The sequence below is a fragment of the Candoia aspera genome, chromosome 5 (assembly GCF_035149785.1).
Source record: "Candoia aspera isolate rCanAsp1 chromosome 5, rCanAsp1.hap2, whole genome shotgun sequence".
Taxonomy (NCBI): Eukaryota; Metazoa; Chordata; class Lepidosauria; order Squamata; family Boidae; genus Candoia; species Candoia aspera.
Genome location: NC_086157.1, coordinates 94037311 through 94057387, shown reverse-complemented (window position 1 = coordinate 94057387; position 20077 = coordinate 94037311). Strand labels below are relative to the sequence as shown.

The following is a 20077-nucleotide window of genomic DNA, read 5'->3' as shown; positions in this document are numbered from 1 at the left end:
GGTTCTGACAAGATTATAACTCCACCAACAATCTTGCATGCTCGCAGAGGTATTTGCATAGTTCCCATTAGATACAAAAACTTAATCCCCATGCTGCATCTGACCAAAGGTTATAAACTTCCCTTGAAAAGACTGTTTCTTCTAGTATCACGTTGTCTTGTGCAAATTATGCCTTCAAATTAATTGAAAAGTACAGCATACATTTTCGGAATAAAATTCAGTAAACAAAGTTAAATAACACACACATAATATAAAAGCCAGGATTTTTAATTAGTTTAATTACTTGCATTTATCTCACTTGAAATTGTGTCTCAGTATATAAATGACTTTTCTATAATACTTCGAGAAACTATCTAGTAAACATTATATACAAATGAAAAATGTGGTATGAGTCCAGTTAATGCAGTAAAAATATAAGCAGGAATATATTACACACATCACCATTATACTAAATAAGATTTTTAGGCAAACTAGTTCTGAATGTTATGATCAGTTATGGCTTAAGAATTCTAAGCAAACAACTAAAGAAAATAATCTTACCTAAATTTGGAGATAGATAAAAGGGAGAGATTAAGGAAGAATCTCCTTCACATAGGTCTCCTGAATATACATGGTTGGTTTTCACCTATAATTACAACTGTTTCTCCTGAGTCATGCTATCTGGGGGATTAAGTCATCTATTAATACTGGGGTTACTGGCATGACACCACTAGGTTATCTCTCTTCTATCACAATTATTAGGAAGATAATCTCCATGAATGTTCTTCCAGCTACCTGAGAATTATTGAACTTTTCAACATTACTTGGGACGAAATCAATCTACCTTGCTTCCCTGGAGTGATTACTATCATCATTTACTTTTTAAAAAAATGATTATGTGCCATCAAGTAGTATTCAGCTCCTAGCAGCCACATATATATTCTCCATGATGATCTATCCCTAGCCTGTTCTTTCAAGTATCCCAACAGTGCACTCATTGCCACTGTAATTGAGTCTGTCCACCTTGCTGCTGGTCATCCTCCTCTTTCCTTACACCTTTCCCAGCATTAGAGCTTTTTCCAGAGAGCTGAGTCTTTGCATTATGTGTCCGAAGTAGGATAATTTGAGCCTGGTCATTTGTGCCTCAAGTGAGAAATCTGGGTTGATTTGTTTGTTTTTTGTTTCCTGGCTGTCCATGGTATTCTCAGGAGTCTTCTCTAACACCAAAGTTCAAAGGCATCAATATTCTTTCTATCCTGCTTCTTTAAAGTCCAGCTTTTGCTTCCGTAGAGTGTCACAGGGAATACAGTGGCTTGCATGATTCTAATCTGTGTTGATATAGATCCATCATGGCATTTGAATATCTTTTCCAAGGCCTTTATAACTGCTCTACCAAGTGCTAATCTGCGGCATATTTCTTGACTGTTTTTCCTTTAATTGATAGTTGATCCTAAAAGCAGAAGCTATCCACTGCTTTAATATCTTCATTGTCAGTTCTAAGGCTGGTTGTTCTACCTGTTGTCATTAGTTTGGTCTTTATATTTAATTTTAGTTCAATTTTTTTCACTGTGCTCTTTGACTTTTAGTACTAGGGCTTGCAGATCCTTTGCATTTTTGGCTATATTTTTTAATCTGCATCCATATACCACTCCAATCTAAAAAACTCTGTTTGGTATACAGGAACATAATTTACCATTAAAATGTTTACACAGCCATAACAACATAAATTAAATAGCTACTTATATATCCTCACTACAGGTCAAATGCCTGCTAAAATAAAATAATTTTTAGTGCCTTCTAAAAAGTCAAGAGAGATGGGGCCAGACATACCTCAGGGAATAGTGTGTTCTATAATGTGAGATCTCTAATATTCCCTATTGAATACTGACTGCCACTGGAACTGGATAACTTTTAGTGAACCAAAATGTTTTGTCTCCTACCCAATTGTTTTGTTTTTATCTATTTGTTAGGTTTGTAAGTTAAGCAATCGGGTCAGCAGATGTAGGATCTTTTATTTTAACTGTTACAGTTGGTACTGCTTTCTCTGTACTAATCAGTATGCTTTTGACCCCTCTAAAGGATACAGTACTTGTGCCCCTTAGAACAAACAGTCCTCAAACATTGTAACAAGTTGAGAAATGAAGATTCAGGAGAATGAATGGTACTTCTATTTTGTTTACACAGATGAAAATAATGAGTAGCTAAACAAAAAATCTCAGCTTGCCAAAGGTCATGATAGCAGTTTTACACCTTCAGTGTTAGTACATATTTGAGTCTAATGATCTTCACTGTTAGAAAGCTATATTAAGGGACTAAGGACTTTTTAAGATGATTGCCATTTCTTCACCATGATAATGACACTCTGGATCAGGTTCTTATTCTCAATATAGTCTGGCCCACCCACAGGCCCAACAAATGCAGTCTAGAGATCCTGATTTCAGAATTGTGTTTAATGGGATGGGCTTCTTTGGATAGGACCCACACTGTGTATTTTTCTCCAATTTCATTAATTAACATGATAATGGCCAAAACTAGGAGAGTGCTATTGCATCTTCCTAACGTTCTGATGACTTTGGTAATCATTGTTCCCCTTATTATTTCTTATCCAGTCACTTTCCCAAATCTCAAAACTTAGCAAAACGATAGGATTTCATATTCAAATTGTCCAGAGTTTCATTTATCACTTGGTGGAAACTTGCCTTGTCTTTTTCCCTATTTCTGTTTTTCTAGTCTCCTTCCATAATTTTAATATCAATTTTTTTTAGACCCAGCAAAAAGAAACAAACACTATATCCTTCAGCACATACAGTCATATGAAAAAGAAAGCATTCCCTCTTTGAGTTCTGTAGTTTTACGTATCAGGAGATAATTAAAAAAAATGACACGATGTAGTAGGTCATATCTTGTTGTTCATCTGAGGTTGTATTTACCTAATTTTAAGACCTGGTAAGGTCTAAAATTTAAGACCAGATGATTTTTATTATGTCCTGATATGTAAAACCATAGAACTCAAAGAGGGTGTACTTCCTTTTTCACGCAACTGTTTATTGTGAGGGAAGGACACACTCCTATCATAAAAGTTTAATTGTAGTAGATTCTGGATACATGTCTGATCTAGCATAGAATCCAAACATGTGAATTTTCAGATGATCTCTCAAAAAACCATGATTAAAAGTAAGCATTCTGCTATTCTACAAAGTTTATTTTGAAAATTGTACTGCAATATTATCCAGTGTTTATTATATTTAAATATCAGTTTATCAGTCCATCTTGTCTATATGCAGCTTTAAAATATCTGTGTTCTGTTTGGCAAAGGATTAAAATATGGAAAAATCTGGACATCAATTGAATGACTGAATTCTAATGGAAATCTTATTTCTAGTTCAGTCTGAAAATTTTGAGAACCTTCAGTAATAATTTAAGCAAATGATTGTGCTGTGAAGAGACAAACAAAATTCAACAGTTTCCAGTAGAATATTTTCAAATCTAAATAATAAGTAGCCTAGACAATTACGCTTTCATGTAAGATTGCTCTGGTGGATTGGGTTCTTTTTTTAAAACAAAAACACTGCAGATTTGAGAAGGTGAAGAATAGCTATTTATGTCACTCAATTATGTTCTTTTTCCTAGGCGGAATTGCTCATATAAGGTACACCTTGCTTTTTAAGTTGATGAATGACCGGTTGAGAATGTAATCTTAAGGGGAAAAATGGATGGGAAGGTTATATTTTCATACCCTTCTGTTCGTAGCTTTAAAAAGACACAGTATATAGAACAATCTGTTGTAAGGCAGAATTTTTAACTATCCTTGACTTTATGATATAAAATGAAATTTCATTAAGGACTACTTGATTGAGAACATACTTTAAGTCAAACTAATCTTGAAGATGTGGGTATGTGTGGTGCCCTAGTGTAAGGTGTTTTAGTTGTTGATTTTTTTATTGTTGTTTTCAACTTGCTCACTGCCCTGAATCATATGTTGAGTGGGAAGTCATATACATCATATCAATAAATAATATGGTGATATAGTTTCTGAAATTCTTCCTAATACTACTCTAAAATGTAGTCTGTGGTGCAAGAATTATACTAACTTGTATGCCTAGAATGATACTACGTACTTAATTTCTGTAATAAGCTTAGTATGGCATTTCTAAGTACCCTTTAATATATTTGTAGTTTTTAATATAAGAATAAAATTTCTCCATATAAGAAAGTATGTGGCAGGTATAGATGAACACTTAGGTAAGTAATTCTCAGTACTTAAACCATAGAACATGCACTGTTCTGATGTGCAAAAGAGAACGGTGCTTTGTATTTTCCTATTCTTTGTTCTGACAACTGGAAATTTTTCTTTTATTCTTTATCATGAATTATTCATGAATCCCTGGCCTATTTTCAGACTATTAGCTGGTAAAAACTGTACACCTGGGTTAATGAAAGCCATGGTATCCCTCTTGTTATATTCAGAGTAAAGTACCAACTGCAAGGCTATAGCAGAGACAAATTTAATAAATACACATAGGTTTGTATATAATGTATTAACATGTTTAGGGGCATATTGTGTATGTGAGTCTGTGTGCATATACATGCACAGACATACACAATGACAGGAGAGAGTTTTTTAGAGGGAAAAACTTCAGGCTTTAATCCCCATTGCTTTATGTGTAAATAAAAGTGAACAGCAAAATATTTATTTTTTTTAAATACCATAGGGTGGATAAGTACATCTTTACTGAATAGAGCAGATAAAGAAGTGGATAAATGAAATTGCTCCCAGTCTTTTGTCATCCAGAAGAATCTTAAAGAGGAAGTAGAATCATTTATTTAGGGCTTGTTTTTACTTCAAATACAAATAGTCACTCCCTGAAATTACATCAGTGAGTGAGGGATGATCAACAAGCATCTGAGACTTTATGTCTTAAATTTGGGTCCTCGTTTAGATGAATTGGGAATTTCTCTGGTGACATAAACATTTGTGGGTCATTTGTTATGTGGATGGGTATTATAGACAGTCTGAGGTTCACAATTTGATACTCTTAAAACTCAAGAAGGTCATCTTCCCTGTTACCAAGGATCTAGCTTCTGGGTAACTTCTTCATTAGCAGAGTCTACTTTTGCAAAAGGATTGTTTGAGAACTTGCACTTCTTTGTTATGAAGGGAGTGCACTTGAACCTCTTAAACTAATATAATAAGCTAGTAAACAATTAATTTTTGATTATATTAGCAGCACAGGAATTGTCTTTTGTTCCCATCTTTGTATCTACGTTTCTATTGGTGTCCTTGGCATCCATTCCTCTGGTCTCTTTGGCATGCATTTATAGTATAAAACAATTATCTTTTACATATAGTTGATTTTAGTCTTGTAACTTCTTTTTGATTTCTATTTGAATCATGTGAACCAAGACATGTTTTAGCAATTTATGCTTTTACATTAAAAAGAGCCACAGTTAAGATTAAGGAGGTACTATGAAATTACCTCTAGCCCTTTGTAATAGGCCATTTTGCAGTTTCTTTCCATTTAGAATGGGCTCTCCATGTTTTAATCTTTAATCTTTAAGTTGCTTTTATGTTACTGTACGGTGTATAGGCCATCACTTGCCACAAGACTTGCATTTTGTTTCATTTTGTTTGTCAAACATCTAGATTTGGTTCTAGAGGAAGGTATGCTTTATATACATTTCTTTGTTTCTTTTTGCTGGATTTCCCCTACATTTTTGTAGGGGAAATGTTTCTATGGTGCAGGATCATAATTGGCTGACTGAATGTTACACTTTGAAAGTTCAAACTATATTAATCCTGGATAAATTTTTAAAAAGTATATCATAAGTTTTATGATCTGACACTGCACTATTCTGTAGATTACTTTTTATATTTAAGTATTTTTGTACAGCAAACGATACTTCAATTTTACAAGCATTATTTGGTATTTAAAGTGCGATTCCAAATTTACAACTGTTTGATTACCAAAATGTTATCAGCTGCTAGCAGACATTGATATAGTAAGATACCGTGTGAGTTTTTAGAATTCTTTGAAAGCTAAGTTGCTGCTAAAGCAAGTTTGCATAAATGGACAGTTTTGTACTTTTTTAAAAAGCTTATCCATGGGCTTTCAAATGACTTGAAATTTAAAACATTACAGATTCTAAAGATGTTTTACTTGAATGCATGTTTCAATGCTCAGTCCTTTTCAATTCTGGAAACCTTCAGGATTTCATAAAATTTCATAATTCATTGTCCTGGTTAAAAGTATATGAAATGCAATATGAAAAGCATTTAGGTTTGCTAATAATGAAATTTTATTTTGTAAGAACATTATAAAGACAAAGCTCTACTTCTCTGAATTAGAATGCAAACAATACAGGTGGACTTAAAATACTGCTTTTTGCTGCTGTCCTGAATATATTTGTTTCGAATTCAAACAGTCTTACTTTGAGTACATAATATACTGGATTATATTACAGGTTGTTCAGTTCTTGCTTATACTTGCCCTATGAACTTCCTTTTTTAAGCCATAGCAGTTAAGACTGAAGCAAATCATCTTAGAAATTTTACTTGCAAATTGTTTCCTATTCCACCAATCAAACCAAAGATATGTATCTGAGGGATACTGGGAGTGCCCTGGTTTTTTTCCTTCTTTTCCATAGCCAAGAAAGTATCGACTGGGGATGCTGGAGGAGAGGATAGTTCCGGTGGGATCAAAGGCACGGAAATCAAAGAACACTATTGGCTGCTTGGCTGACAGGTGTAAAACAGGAGTACCCATCAATATGGTTTGGTGGAACAGAGTCACAGAAAACAATTTACAGGTAAAATTACTTTTTCCTAGTCACTTTAATTAATTTGGGGTACTTTTTATTTTTGGAAAATGCTGAGGTCAGGTACATGCAGTGAAATTGAAATTTGATCAAAACCTTCACAAATAAAACCAATAAATGAGAATGAGTTACTTAATCTGTCAACTAAAAGCTTCTAGTTTGAATGGTAAGAATAATAGAATTTTAAAACCCTTAGAAGTCATACACTGTTTTCTTTAAATTAGATGATATTCTAGTGAAAATTAACCATTTAAGAAAAATGTTAATGAACAACTTTAATATACTGTTTGTTTTAGTTTTCCTTGTCTGGCTTATTCTGAAAAGAAGCCAGAGTCTCTGGTATGTGCAACATGACATAGGATGTTCATTGCCACCCCAAGTTTCTTTGTTGTCTCCAATCATTTGTAGCTAAACTATAATAGACGCAGTAAATTACACAGATTATCTACTGCATATCTCATAATGCAGCGGTTAGTGAGTCATAATAGTCTGAAATCTTTCCAAAGAAATCAAGCTTTTAGAAAAGAGAAATCATACAGAATGCAAATATATTTTTCATCTCAGTCGCAACATATGGGGAAACAAATACCTCATATGTTAAATTTATAAATTTAATATCCTGTTACAGTTTTTCCTTAATATAACGGATTTATAGGTATGTGCAAAACTCTCCTATTCAGGTATAATATGATTTCTCTAAAAAATTTAGAGAATTTTTTTAGTTCCTGAACTGGTGGGTTTTTCATGTCCCTTTGCTTTCAGTAACCTTTTATTGCACTAATGACGATGCTGATGAAAGGAAAAGATCTTTGAGATGTTCTGCTCTTAGCAGCCTTTCAAGGTCATTATCTTCCTAAGGTAACAGCAATAAAAAGTATAACGATGTCATACTTGGGAGTTAATGCATGAGGACGTAGATTGGTATTCTGCTGCTGCAAAGGAACAGAAAAGCCTGCATTTGTCTCTAAGGTAAAACAACTATGAATCAAATATTTTACAAAATTAGCATGTGAATAAGAAGTATTATTCAATGGTAGGAGTCTGCATTACTTTTGCAATATCATTTTATGTAGCAATTACAATCCCAAAAGGATGCATTTTGTGTCCCGGAGAAGTGCTATTTATAAAGGACAAGTGAATGTTTCACAAAAGCAGTTTTTTTTATTTTGCATCTTGAAAAAGAGAGATTGAGAGACTTGGAAGGACCTTAAGAATCTTAGTTTTAATTTAATATTTCAATATTTGCTTTAAGCAGAAGAGGTGGAATTGCAGAATTTTAGAATAGTTGAGAACTCAGTGAATAAATAAGTTACTCTATGAATTTTTGTTACTGTAATAATTTCTTCAGATGAATATGCAGGTTCTTCCTCTTAAATTTAGAATATTTCATAGTCTTAGCTTTAGAGGAAACAAAATATCAAGCATGTAAATAAAGATTTAAGAGTGAAGGTCTTAAAGTAAGTAAAGTAGTAACTCAAGGTAGATTATAAAACTCCTGTTTATCACCATTCACATGTTTATCATTTGGGGGAGGGGAAAATAGTATTACGGTTTTGGATAAATCTTACAGTTTTCTTTTATAATGCAAGAGTAAACTTTAATATAGACTGTTGCTTAATGAAGGTGTGGTAGATTTTTGTTGTTGTCCCTTAATGACTTGACCTGCATACACTCTCCTTTTAGTTCAACAGTGAACTGAAGTTGAGCCTGTTTTCTGTAGATAATGCTATACAATTTTGGTTTGTACATGTTGGCAGTACTAGAACTTTGTTATTCAGTAAGGAAGGATGGCTTTCTATTTATTTTGCCATATTTCTTACTTACTTTTCTGAATGATACATATCTCAGTCCAGAGAAGCTGTCTTGTACGTGCACAGAGTAGTCGCTATAACATTTTAAATGATTTTGCAGAAAAAATCAGCCCACTGAAGGTTATTCTTCTTTTCCTGTCAGGCAGTCCAAGTTGTCTTTTTTACATGTAGATGCTGGCTTGCAATACTGTATTTCAGCATAGTAATATTCTTTCTTTCATTGCCTAATAGAATGTGGAAAAATACAATAACCGAATCATGATGTATTTTTTAGGGAAGTAAAATGTTAACATTTCTGTTCCTCACCCTTGCAGAAGAAGCTCAAAAGGCTACATATATAGCTCAGAGTGGCGCACCCTCCCCTCAATAATTGCCCAGTGAGGTACATTAAGTTGAAGGGAAGTAACTGGTTCAAGGTAACTCAGTGATCTCACAAACAAATGGCTGTCCTTATATCAAACTGTAGTGGCCACTATATGATTCTGGTTACAATCTCAACAGATTCCTTCAGCTGCATGTGCTGGTTGGGGGACATGAAAGTCCAAACTACAGGTAGTCCTCGCTTAACAACCACAGTTGGGACTGGACTTTCGATTGCTAAGTCATTAAGCAAATCCGACCCAATTTTATGACCTTTGTTGCAGTGGTCATTAAGTGAATCACTGTGGATGTTAGGCAAACCACATGGTCATTAAGCAAATCACATGGTTCCCCATTGATTTTGCTTGCCAGAAGCTGGCCGGGAAGGTCGAAAATGGTGATCATGAAACCATGGGACGCTGCGACGGTCATAAATGCGAACCAGTTGCCAAGTGCCCAAATTGTGATCGCGTGACTGCGGGGACACTGCAACAGTTGTAAGTGAGAGGACCGGTTGCAAGTTGGGTTTTTCAGCACCATCGTAAATCCGGACCATCACTAAACAAATAGTTATTAAGTGAGGACTACCTATATTTGAAAAGACCCAGGTTGCTACCCCTGGTCTTTTATGTAACAAATGCTTAAATAGTTTGCTGAAATACTGCCTTTAGTTTGTGAACCAGAGAAGGGGAAGAAAAAAAGCCACGTTGGTGCTGCTTTTTCCTTTAAACATTGTTATTCTGTCTTTCAGCTATATTGAAGTCTTTCAATACAGTTTACAGGCTGAAATTATAAAATGATTGAATATGGAGTACAGTTAATATGATAGCATAAAGCATTTAAAATCAAAGCAAGATTTTAAAAAACTCAAGTCAAGCCTCACTTCTGTTCACGTAAGGGCATAATAGAAAATCCAGGTCCTTAAGACCCATTTTTTTTCACTCAAAGAGAGAACCGTGTATTCCTACTATGTTATGGTATTCCATGTGAAAAAGGACCACCACAAAAGAGAATGCCACAAGTTTATTTGAGAAGAAAAGTTCAACAGTTACATCTCATGTATAATTAAATGATGTGTAAGGAAGTAGTAGTAGGACGCGGTGGTGCTGCGGGTTAAACCGCTGAGCTGCTGAGCTTGCCGATCAGAAGGTCGGCGGTTCTAATCCACGTGATGGGGTGAGCTCCCGTTGCTAGTCCCAGCTCCTGCCAACCTAGTAGTTTGAAAACATGCAAATGTGAGTAGATTAATAGGTACCACTTCAGCGGGCAGGTAACAGCGTTCCATGTAGTCATGTCAGCCACATGACCACAGAAGTGTCTACAGACAAACGCCGGCTCTTCAGCTTTGAAATGGAGATGAGCACCGCCCCCTAGAGTCAGACATGCCTGGACTTAATGTCAAGGGAAACCTTTACCTTTACCTTTAAGGAAATAGTAGTGTTACTGTTCTGGGCAGTAAAATAAAATCTGTAATGTCCAAAGGAATAATAAGTTTTGCTTGGGTGACAGATATTTGTAGCATGCAGGTATTAATCACTGATTTTTTTATTTTAGATCTTTTATCCTGCCTTTATTATTTTTATAAATAACTCAAGGTGGGGAACATTTCTAATACTCCTTCCTCTTCCTATTTTCCCAACAACAGGAACCCTGAGAGGTGAATTGGGCTGAGAGAGTGTGCCTGGCCCAAAGTCACCCAGCCGGCTTTCATGCCTAAGGCGGGACTAGTTCTCACAGTCTCCTGGCTTCTAGCCTGTTGCCTTAACCATTAGAACAAACTGGTTCTTTGGTTGGTATTGCAGATGGGGACAACATTGGACATGAGAAACAGTTGGCCATATCAGCCAGAAAGGGGTTTTGATATGTATGAAAGAAAAATAATGTGTGTTCAGTTAGCCAGATTAATTTTAATACTATACAAAGCAATGTTAATTTAATACATCTAGAGGCAATTTAAGGAAGGATGGTAGTGACTGGACGTTTATAAGCTTCCCATCTGCAGTGTAAACCTGTCAAAGACTAAGGTGTACAGTCCATATTATGCAGATTTATGGCACTGGAAGACAAGGCTATCTCTTCTCATCCCATTTTTATGAAAGTGTGCCATTCAATTTTTACCATTCTTTTAATTTCGTTATATGGTAGAAATGGGTGGGAAGTAAACTACACCTGATTTAACGCATAAAGAAATGAAGCAGAATTCTGAGAATCATAAGGGAAGCAAGGATGAAAAACTATGTTTGTTGCTGCGATGTACTTGGGCCCTAACTGTTCTGGAAAATGAGATATAAAAGTTACAATGAGACCACTATGTGAATATCTTTAATCAGCCATCTTAATATGTTCTAATCAGGACTATATTATGCTTGATATTTTGTTCATAAGGCCAGGGAAGTTTTATAAATGTGATGTTCGTTGGATCTTGATTTAACAGTTTTTGTGTTTCTAATAATATTTTATCATATTTTCCATGGTTCATATTTGAGCTGCTTTCATTACTGCATTTTTAAATACGTGGTTTTGTATCCCTTTTTCCCTTTTACTTTGTACATATTTGTATGTGATTAGCATTTCTTTCCAAGATTTGTTGTATTTGAAAATAACAATTGCTTGTGTCATGATGCTTCAATAAAACTAAGTATGATGGTTCCCAGTTTCTTGATAGGACGGAATGTATTGTGCCATCTTGTTTTGTCAAAATGTTAGGGATGAAAAATATTGGATTTGGGTCAGATTTCTGTAAAAATGCTGTGTTTCTTTAGGGAGAGATACAAGGAGAAGACAACTATGATGGTAGATGTTGCATGCAAAGATATAGAACAGACTATTGGTCTTGGAAAAGTAATGCTCAAGAAGTAGCTGTAATAACAGTTGCAATAAATACTGTATCTTGTGGATTATGGCATAATAAATGCTATGACATTTCAGATGTGACAAGGTTTTTTTGACATTATTAACAAAAATAAACAAGTTTTAGCCTGCGTTAAACAGATTCCGTTTCAACAAAGTATTCAGAACCCTGTATGATGACAAAATTGAATTTCATATACTAAATCATTTTTCTCAAACTAAGGTCACGCCATCAACTCTGTGGCAATTATTTTTTTTGTTGATCAGGTCAGCTCTAAGTGGGAGCACTGTCAAAACTCATTGCAATTTGCATTGGGTTTGCCCATACAAAAGAAGGCAGCAAAGCCTGGAGTGAATTTTGAAAGATAAGTAAACTTGTGGTACTTTGGGTGGCAGATGGTTTCCTACTGGTTAGTGACTTTCAGCAAGCTATGTAGCAGTATATCCATGGTCTGTAGAAGTGTACATGTTAGTGAAGTTCAGTATTTTTGTCCATTATTTTAAGTTTACAGCTTTTCAAAATGAGAATGGCTTTACTGAGTAGTAAGAGAATAGCTAAATATATCTAATTTAAGGGTAGTGCTAATAAAAGTAAGCCAAAGACAGTTACGATGAAAGCTACATATCTTTTAGCAAGTATCATATTTATTTCTTGCCCACCTCTATCTTCAGTAAAATTACTAGCTTTATTCATGAGGGCCTCACACAGATTCATTTGTGCAATTGTAGTATCACAAAATTTGAGACTATCTCAAATGATTCACTCTCAAAGGCCTCCATTGTTGTGATTTTTTCTGCAGTTTATTAAATCGTTTTACTTCTCAGTTATGTGGTAAATGAGAAGCTTATTATTTAAGCTTCCTTTTTCTTATTTTATGAAAAGTCAACCAATACAATTTTGAATAATTGTATAACAATAAATTAAAATGTCTTAAGAAATCTTTATAGGAAAATTTTCAATTTAATGTACCATTTGGGGAGGAAAGGGTTCTGTTAAATCCAAATATGCATTATTTACATAATTTATGTCATTTGCACTTGACATTTTTACATATATTTTTACATCATTTTCATAATTAAATAGAGATTTTTACATAATTTGTACAAATTTATGCACTTGCAGAATTGCATTATTACACAAATGATATAAATTAACAAAATGGTTGGGGAAAAAATAAACCGTCCAGGCTGCTTCAGAAACAGTAGATTTTGTCCTTTGTTTGAGGGTGAAGTCCAAATTAAAATTTTGTCTATTGCATCTAAAGTCCACTGAGTGGAGGGTCAGAAAATTGAAGTTTCACTGTAATTAGATAATAGCCTGAACTGTATCATCATTAAAAAAAAAAGGTGGGGGGAATCTCCTTTAATTATTGAACCTGGATTAAAAAAAAAGGCAAATTTAAAAAAATGAAACATTTATCAGTAATCCGCTCTATGTTAATATACTTTAATTTGATTAGAATTTCTTAATTTTTAAGTATGATATTAATAATTGTATTAGTTTTAGTATTTTATCCAAGAAGCTCGTAAGTGCATTCTAATCTTGCTAGAGCTATACAAGGAATGTTTTGTTGAGAGATTCTGATTTGCCCAGCATTAGGTACTGAATTATATAACCATATCAAGAATCAAACTGATATTTGCCAATCCGTTATAATAGTTGAACTGTATCTTACTTTAAACTCAGTAATGTTCCAAACATTATCCAAATGTTTATCTTCGTATTTAAAATTATAGGAAATAAAAATGCTTATCCAAATTTGCATTATTTACTGTATGTAATTTATGTCACTTGGACTTGACATTTTTACATATATTTTACATCATTTTCATAATTACATAAATGAGATTTTTACATAATTTGTACAAATTTATGTCATTTGCAGAATTTCATTATTACACAAATGATGTAAATTAACAAAATATAAATATTTTTATTTCCTATAATTTTAATTAGGAAGGTTTTGCTAATTGATGTTGGGTGGGTATTATAATTGTTTATTTCTTATTTCATTATTTTATATCTATTGATTGCTATGTTCTGTTATGTTAAGGTTTTTATATTTTATTTTGTTGTTTTAAGTTTTACTTTTACTGCCCTTCTGTTTTTTCCATTAGATAATGTGTAAAGTGTAGTTGATAACTGGTCTCTGACCATAAATAAAATTGTAATAACTGACTAAATATGAAGCTTTTTGAAATAATTCTACAGTTTAGTTCTCTAAAATATTTGTTTATATGGACAGGCTGCCATCAGCACAATAAGTTGATGCATATTCAAATGTAATTGACCCATGTGTATTGCAAACTTGCAAATCTTAAATTATAAAGGAAGTTATATGGGGATCTGTTTTTCAATAGGCTTGTTATGGTGAAAGAGTACTTAGACCCAGTTAGGAAGAAAATGCCTAGCTTAATTGAATGCTTGCTTTTTTTTTTCCTTTGTCATGTCATATTACAAACCAGCACAGCTTTGAAAAGTTATGGTTAGAGAGCAGTTAAAAGGAGAATAGTATATAAAGTCCACATTAACTTCACTGGACTAATTTTAGTTCTTTGGATCCTGGCATTTGATTCTTAACTGTATGCTGAAATTTTGAAATATTATATTTTGGGGTTTTAATTCCATTGATTTATTTAGTAGACAAGTCTGTCTTCACATTTAACACATGATATGTTCTGATTTTTAAACAGGCGCCAAATCCCACTGCAAGTGAGTTTATTCCTAAAGGAGGTTCAAACTCCCGGCTTGGTAATATGTCACAGTCAAATATCTCTGCCTTCTCTCAAGCCTTGTTCTCTCATCCTTCCATGGGAAATCCTGCAAATCCTGGGTTAGCTCCAGGTAAGTTTAGAGTAATTTGTTTGCTCTTTATTAATACTCATAATAGCATGCGAGTTGATAAGTAGTAGTAACTTAGTCAATCTTGTGTTGTAGGAATTGATTATTATAATAATAATCTTGGCTATGTGAATTGTAATTTCATGTGGCTCCAATCACTTTGTGACCTTATACAAATTGCTTTATTTTAAGAGTAATTGTTAAAAGTTTCTGGTAATTATTTGGCATTAGTAAGTTATGCAAATACCATTATTTAATTGTTCCAGGCTCTAAAAAGAAATTACTAAATTTTCCTAAGCAGAAACTGTAGTGAAGGCCATTAAAGAGTGGGTTGGGACACAAACCTATGCAAAAGTGTAGATAATAGCTTCCTAACAAAATAATACATTAACAAAGCAGTATAGAAGTCTGGATTCTGGGTTGTTTGATTACAAAATCAATAAATGTTCATCAGCTGTTCCTGACTTTCATATCAAAGTTAGGGTAGTTTGCAATAAATTTTACTCATCATAAATCTCTATCTCCATCAACTATCATTCCAAAATTTTGCAGATTTTATAACTAGAATTATAGGAGTTGGGAAGCTTTAAATGTCTGAATCAAGATTCTGATTCAGAAGCTAAGTTGTATTGAACAGCTTTCAAATAATTCCAAGGTGAATCACTGAACTGAGGTCTGAACCCAATCTTATGATTTAGTCCCGCATCCCATATTGGGGCCAAGAGGGAGGGAGGCTTTCTTTCAGTTGGTCAGGCCATTTTGCCTTCTAGACTTAAACACTTTTGACTACACCTATAATTAGCTGGCTTTTTCTGTTGGTAAGATTGGACTTGGAATCACATGAGACACGTGATATGCTGGGCTGTGGTCCCTCCTTTGAATATTCTTTCCTACTTGAAAGTAGATCTTGCTGAATAATGTTTCTATGTAGTTGTTCTGTGTAGATATCTATAGCCGTAGACACCTCCTAAATTTACAAGATGTGTTGCTCTCAGATTTGGAGAAGAGATTTGTATAGAAACACCTTTAAGTTTTCATAAGTCTCTAGTTCTCACATGTAGTTGAATGCACTGGTCCAGGCTATAGAAATGGAATAATCTTTCATGCTGCAAGATATATGCAAGACAATTAAATTGTCTTTAATTCATAGACAATTTATCTTGAACTTTGGTTTCAACTAGCTTGCAATATTGGTATTTGTAAAGGTTTATTTTGAGACAGTCTCCTTTAAAGGGGTTGGTTAGAATGTCAGAGAGATCCAAGTTAAAGACCATGTTAGGCTATCGAAGCTTATGGAGTGACTTCAGTCACCGCCTTTGAGTCCAATCATATGTTGTTTAGGAATAAAATGGGAAGAAACAGTACTGTGTGTGTACCATCTTGAGGGCCTGAAGAAAAAGTGGAGTGTAAATCTAACAAATAATGAAAAGTGTATCTTGAGCAAGCAAAGTTTGCCACAGCTACAGTATATTGTAAAGTTGCCTGCAGTTGAGGGGGTATAAAATCGCACAGATATATGAGTCTTTAAGTTATGTGGCTTGAGCAAGAAATATAACCTGGAGGAGTAAAACTAAACCTAAAGCTCTAATCTTTAGAAATTCTTCTGAAATTATTCCTCCCAGAGGAAATTTATCATATAAATCTAACTGGATGATGATGATTGCATTCATTGGTCTGTGTAGCCAAGATAATCTTAACTTGGCATTCTTCACTCTGGTAGTTGTTCTGCAAGGTCAGAGATCCTTCTAATGTCATAGATACTATGGATAGAACCTGAATTTCGTTCATATAAAGGATTGTTTTACCAAGTCTTTTTTCCCTGAAGACAATGCCTCATAATATTGAATAAAAGAGGTCAATAAACTTTTTATTTGTGCTTTAATTTTGTCATATTTCTTACTCATACTTACTATAATTAAGATACTTCATTTCCTTATGGATATTATTGGGGACGTAAACACTCACTGATGAGGATGATGCATTGCAGACAATGCTGGAATGTTCTGTTCCTCCCCCAGACCCTACCAAATCTGGTCATTGTCATTTTGGAGGCATTTTGATGTGATATAGAGGGAGAAAATAATGTTCTGGAGTTGTCTGGAATGGGATATTCCCAAATTGGTGAGTTTTGCACATCGCTAGGTTTACTGTAAGGTTGCGGCATTGATCTCAGTATGCAACCTTGAGGGTATGTCAATCAACGTATTTGTGGTTAACAATTTTATTTGAATACTGAATGTAGACTGAGGTTTGGAACACTTTCAAACATCTTGCTTGATCTATCCGAAGTTCTTTTTTTAAAAAAAAAGATCTGTAAGAGAATTCATAATTTCTCAAGCCTTAGAGTTCATGCTGGAACATATTCCTGCTTTACCAGCAAGTCTTTTTTCTCCCTTTTATTTGCACAAGGAATGTCACTGTCAGCAGGATCTTCACCCCTTCACTCTCCTAAAATCACTCCTCACACATCTCCTGCTCCTAGACGAAGAAGTCATACACCAAACCCAGCAAATTATATGGTGCCTACTAGTGCCTCTACACCAGTTACTAATGCTGTCTCGCAGCCCCCAGCTACTGGCCAAGTGATTCAGAAAGAAACTGTGGGTGGAACAACCTATTTCTATACTGACGCGACTCCAGCACCTCTAACTGGAATGGTAAAGTTTAGCTTTAGTTGTGATGGTACTAGTCAGCAAAAAAAGATTAACTGTTATTTACAGTATTGAATTGTTATTAAGTATCCCTTCCTCATATTTAAATTATCTCTTTTGTTCTCCATATTTTATTAGGAAATATGGAAAGGAAAAATTAGATGCACTCAGATATCATGATAAACCATGTTTGCTTTAAGTTAATTCTCTGCATGGTAAGCCAGTGTTATCATGGTAATTAAACAGTTACTATAGCTTCCTCCCAAAATAGTCTGATGTTTTTATAGTTCTTGTCCCAAAGAACAGATGGGAAGAAGCTATAGCTCAGTGACAAAGCTCTGGTGGCAAGGGATCAGGTATCTTACTGAAATTTTTGAGAGCTGTTGGAGCCAGCTGGAGCAGATGTCAGTGGCTAGATATACCAATCATCAAACTCAATAGAAAGGATTTCTTTATTTTCAGTAGAATTGCTCCTAAATAACTAAAATTCAACAAGGAGAGTAAGCTATTTATTTTTTAGATACAGGGCTACCTGATGCCTCAGGTTTGCCTGGGAGAGATTGCAAATGCAGTTCCATTACATTTCTACTTTAAGCGGAGCTGGTTGCTTAAAGAACTTAAAGTGGAATCAACAATTTAATTAAAAGTTCATTGCTCGAGGCTTGGGTTTTTAATTTTTTTAAAATTAAATTAACTATTTTTGCAAAATAATGGTGCAAAAAAATAAGCAAGTCTGAGATACATTAATGGGGACAAAAGATTCGGAGTCAGAAAATAGCCAGGTTAATGTTGGCAAATTATAATGGAAGAATGGTAACAGTATGTTAGAATACTTTGTAGAATGGATGTTGCCGGAGTCAGCCATTCAGTATAAAACTCAAGCCTAGTTTAAAAAGCTGTATAATATCTAAGAAGCTCATATGTTTATGGTACTGCCTTAAATGTATTCAGAAGATTTTTAAAGATTTAATAGCTCTGTTAATTTTTCAACTTCTGAAAGTTGTCTGTTTCCTAATTGACTTTCAATAGGTATTCCCAAATTATCATATTTACCCTCCAACTGCACCTCATGTTGCTTATATGCAGCCAAAAGCTAATGCACCTTCCTTCTTCATGGCTGATGAACTCAGACAGGTAAATTCTTTTTAAAATATAAAAATAAGTAATAGATTTTATTCATAAAATGTCTGTACAACTTTTCCTTTAAATTTTGCAAAAAACTGTATTCAGCACATTGTAAAACTAAGTTCTGCATTTGTGAGAAGTACAGTACATGCACAAGCATACTCTACGTGACCTTCAGGTGCTATGTGAGGACTATTAATGGCATTGTTTATTTATTTAACAATACTGGACTATGGCAAAGATTCATATTCTTGCCATTTTTAGTCCTTCTGACTAGACTTCATAATAAGAAAAACTGTGAGTACTCCAGACTTAAAGATTTGGATTTTGTAGGTGATACTGCACTTCTGGCAGAAACCTGGGAATGCTTATAGGACATGATTGCCAATTTGAAAAAAGAAGTTGGTAAAATCAGCCTGAGGATAAATAATGACTATATGAAAGTCATGCAGGTCAGAAATCCCCAAGGGAACATGCGGTTAATTGTTGGACACCAATCCATTGAGGAAGTACAGAAATTCACCTGTCTAGGCAGTTGTACTATCAAATGATAGAGAAATTGAGAATTAACTGCATAGAAATGCATAATCAGTGTTGCGATGATTGCACCCAGTTTGGTCTACATCAGTAGTTAAAAATCAACAAAGATCTAATTTTACAAAGCCATTAATCTGCCAGTAGGAAGCAAAACTTGGGAAATCATCATATGGCTAGCACAAAAGCTCAGTGTATTCTGCTTGCCCTGCCTATGAAAAATCCTTGTCAGTTACCGAAACCATACTTCTAATGCTAAGATTCTAGGAAGTGGTTCCTGCAAATTACAAGACATTGTGAAGGGTTGCAAATTACGTTTTGCTGGACATTCTGTCTCTGCTGGATAACAGTTACCCAAGGACTGCCACGTGCTGGATACCACCCAGAGGGGAGAGGAAGAGAGGCAGACCCATCAAGACTTGGCGAAAAACATTTAAAGAAAACTTGGAATCACACGCGAAGAAGCAGAAACCATTACAGCTGACCAAAATTGTTGCAGAGACTTGTTACCCAGTGTGCTGGAAAGCATAGGAGGACCTAAGTCTAAATTCCCAGATAGGACTTAGTTACTTCCATGGAATGACAGCATCAATACAATACAAACAAGTTATCATACAGAATAACATGGTGTATTTAAGACTCTGTCTAAGCTGGAATCCCATAATACTTTCTTTGAGCAAGTCCCATTGAATTGAATATGACTTGCTCAATAAACTTGTATAGGATTGCAATGTCAGTCATTAAGTCTCAGTGAGTACTTGTAATGGTACCTTTGTATGGTTACCAGACATGTTTGACAAAGTAACAACACATATATGACTATACTACCAACTATAGGCACTGTCAAATTAAGCAGGGCATTTCCCTTCCATTGCCTTTCTTCCTCTTGATATGATACGGCACCTTTATCTTGAGACAGGCAGTTATTATAAGACAGTGTGTGTTAGTTTAGCTAACATATATATTTGAATGTTGTATGAAGAATCTTGAGGTCTGCTTTAAGTCCACAGGCCAGAATTTGTGTAACAATATGGTAGAAAAAAAAGCTGATCATGCCTCAAAGTTGTGGTGTAATTGTAAGGAAAGCAAGCCATAACTACAATGGAACG

General features: G+C 34.4%; 1 protein-coding gene across 7 annotated transcripts in view; it reads left to right on the top strand.

The window, feature by feature from the left end:
• Positions 1 to 20077, top strand: part of PAN3 (poly(A) specific ribonuclease subunit PAN3) — a 72799-nt gene that overhangs the window by 25891 nt on the left and 26831 nt on the right. For 5 of the 7 annotated variants that reach the window (XM_063305732.1, XM_063305730.1, XM_063305734.1 and 2 more), the window contains exons 5-8: positions 6625 to 6786; positions 14511 to 14661; positions 17068 to 17315; positions 18339 to 18443. In XM_063305732.1, coding sequence (XP_063161802.1) covers positions 6625 to 6786; positions 14511 to 14661; positions 17068 to 17315; positions 18339 to 18443 — 666 coding nt within the window. Of the gene's footprint in view, positions 1 to 3609; positions 3629 to 6624; positions 6787 to 14510; positions 14662 to 17067; positions 17316 to 18338; positions 18444 to 20077 lie in introns of all 7 variants that reach the window. The other 2 variants (XM_063305736.1, XM_063305731.1) reach the window with 2 other exon arrangements.